The following is a 1,088-nucleotide window of genomic DNA, read 5'->3' on the forward strand; positions in this document are numbered from 1 at the left end:
TTCTGACTTTAATCTCAGAATTCTGACATTTATTCTTAGACTTCCTACTTAACCTCAGAATTCTGACTTTAATCTCAGAATTCTGACATTTATTCTTAGACTTCTGACTTTAATCTCAGAAAACTGACTTAATCTCAGAATTTTGATTTAACCTCAGAATTCTGATTTTTAATCTCAGAATTCTGACATTTATTCTTAGACTTCCTACTTAACCTCAGAATTCAGACTTTAATCTCAGAATTCTGACTTTTAATCTCAGAATTCTGACTTTAATCTCAGAATTCTGACTTTTAATCACAAAATTCTGACTTTAATCTCAGACTTTTAATCTCAGAATTCTGACTTAATCTCAGAATTCTGACATTTATTCTTAGACTTCCTACTTAACCTCAGAATACTGACTTAATCTCAGAATTTTGACTTTTAATCTCAGAATTCAGTCAGAGTTCTGACAGCTAACAAACGTCTTAGTATCAAGCCGTAGCCACGTCTGTTTTATAGACTAACTCTCTTGTTTTAATCACCTTCTGCTCTAAAACAAAACAGCCTTGAACTGAATGATAAATTTCCCTCTCCATGGCCTAGGATCGGACAATAAACCCGAGACTCAGCAGCAGTCTGGGGGGGCATCACAGGAGCTTCCTGCAGACATGTACTACAACTACGAGGAGCTGTGCTCCAGAGCCACCGTCACACCCGACTCTGAAATCCCACAGAACCTTTTAATCCTCTCGTATCCTAATCTGGGTCACTTCAGAAAAACACAAGATTATAATTTCCAAATCTGCTTTCTTTCCATCTTCATGAAACTACATTAAATCCATTGTAAAATGTACAAACAAGGACATTAAGTATGTCCAGATCTGACATTGATATCAGTATTTAATCCCATATCAGTCAAACAACAAATATTGACCAATATTGGCCTGCATTTAAATGAATATGTTTAGAAAACATGCAAATTGAAGCAAAAGAACAGGTCCACCCCTTAGTAATGGGGATTCATTGAGGTCTTTGTTAGCCTGAAATATCCAGAACTTGCCTATGCCTCTGAAAAGAGAGTCATTTGTTGGCCTGGCTGACCAGAC

General features: G+C 36.4%; 1 protein-coding gene across 1 annotated transcript in view; it reads left to right on the forward strand.

Annotated features, from left to right (window-relative positions):
- Positions 1-1,088, forward strand: part of cfap44 (cilia and flagella associated protein 44) — a 47,528-nt gene that overhangs the window by 3,340 nt on the left and 43,100 nt on the right. The window contains exon 2 of the mRNA XM_015391079.1: positions 586-733. Coding sequence (XP_015246565.1) covers positions 586-733 — 148 coding nt within the window. The remainder of the gene's footprint in view (positions 1-585; positions 734-1,088) is intronic.

Source organism: Cyprinodon variegatus, unplaced genomic scaffold, assembly GCF_000732505.1.
Source record: "Cyprinodon variegatus isolate N-32 unplaced genomic scaffold, C_variegatus-1.0 Scaffold524, whole genome shotgun sequence".
Taxonomy (NCBI): domain Eukaryota; kingdom Metazoa; phylum Chordata; class Actinopteri; order Cyprinodontiformes; family Cyprinodontidae; genus Cyprinodon; species Cyprinodon variegatus.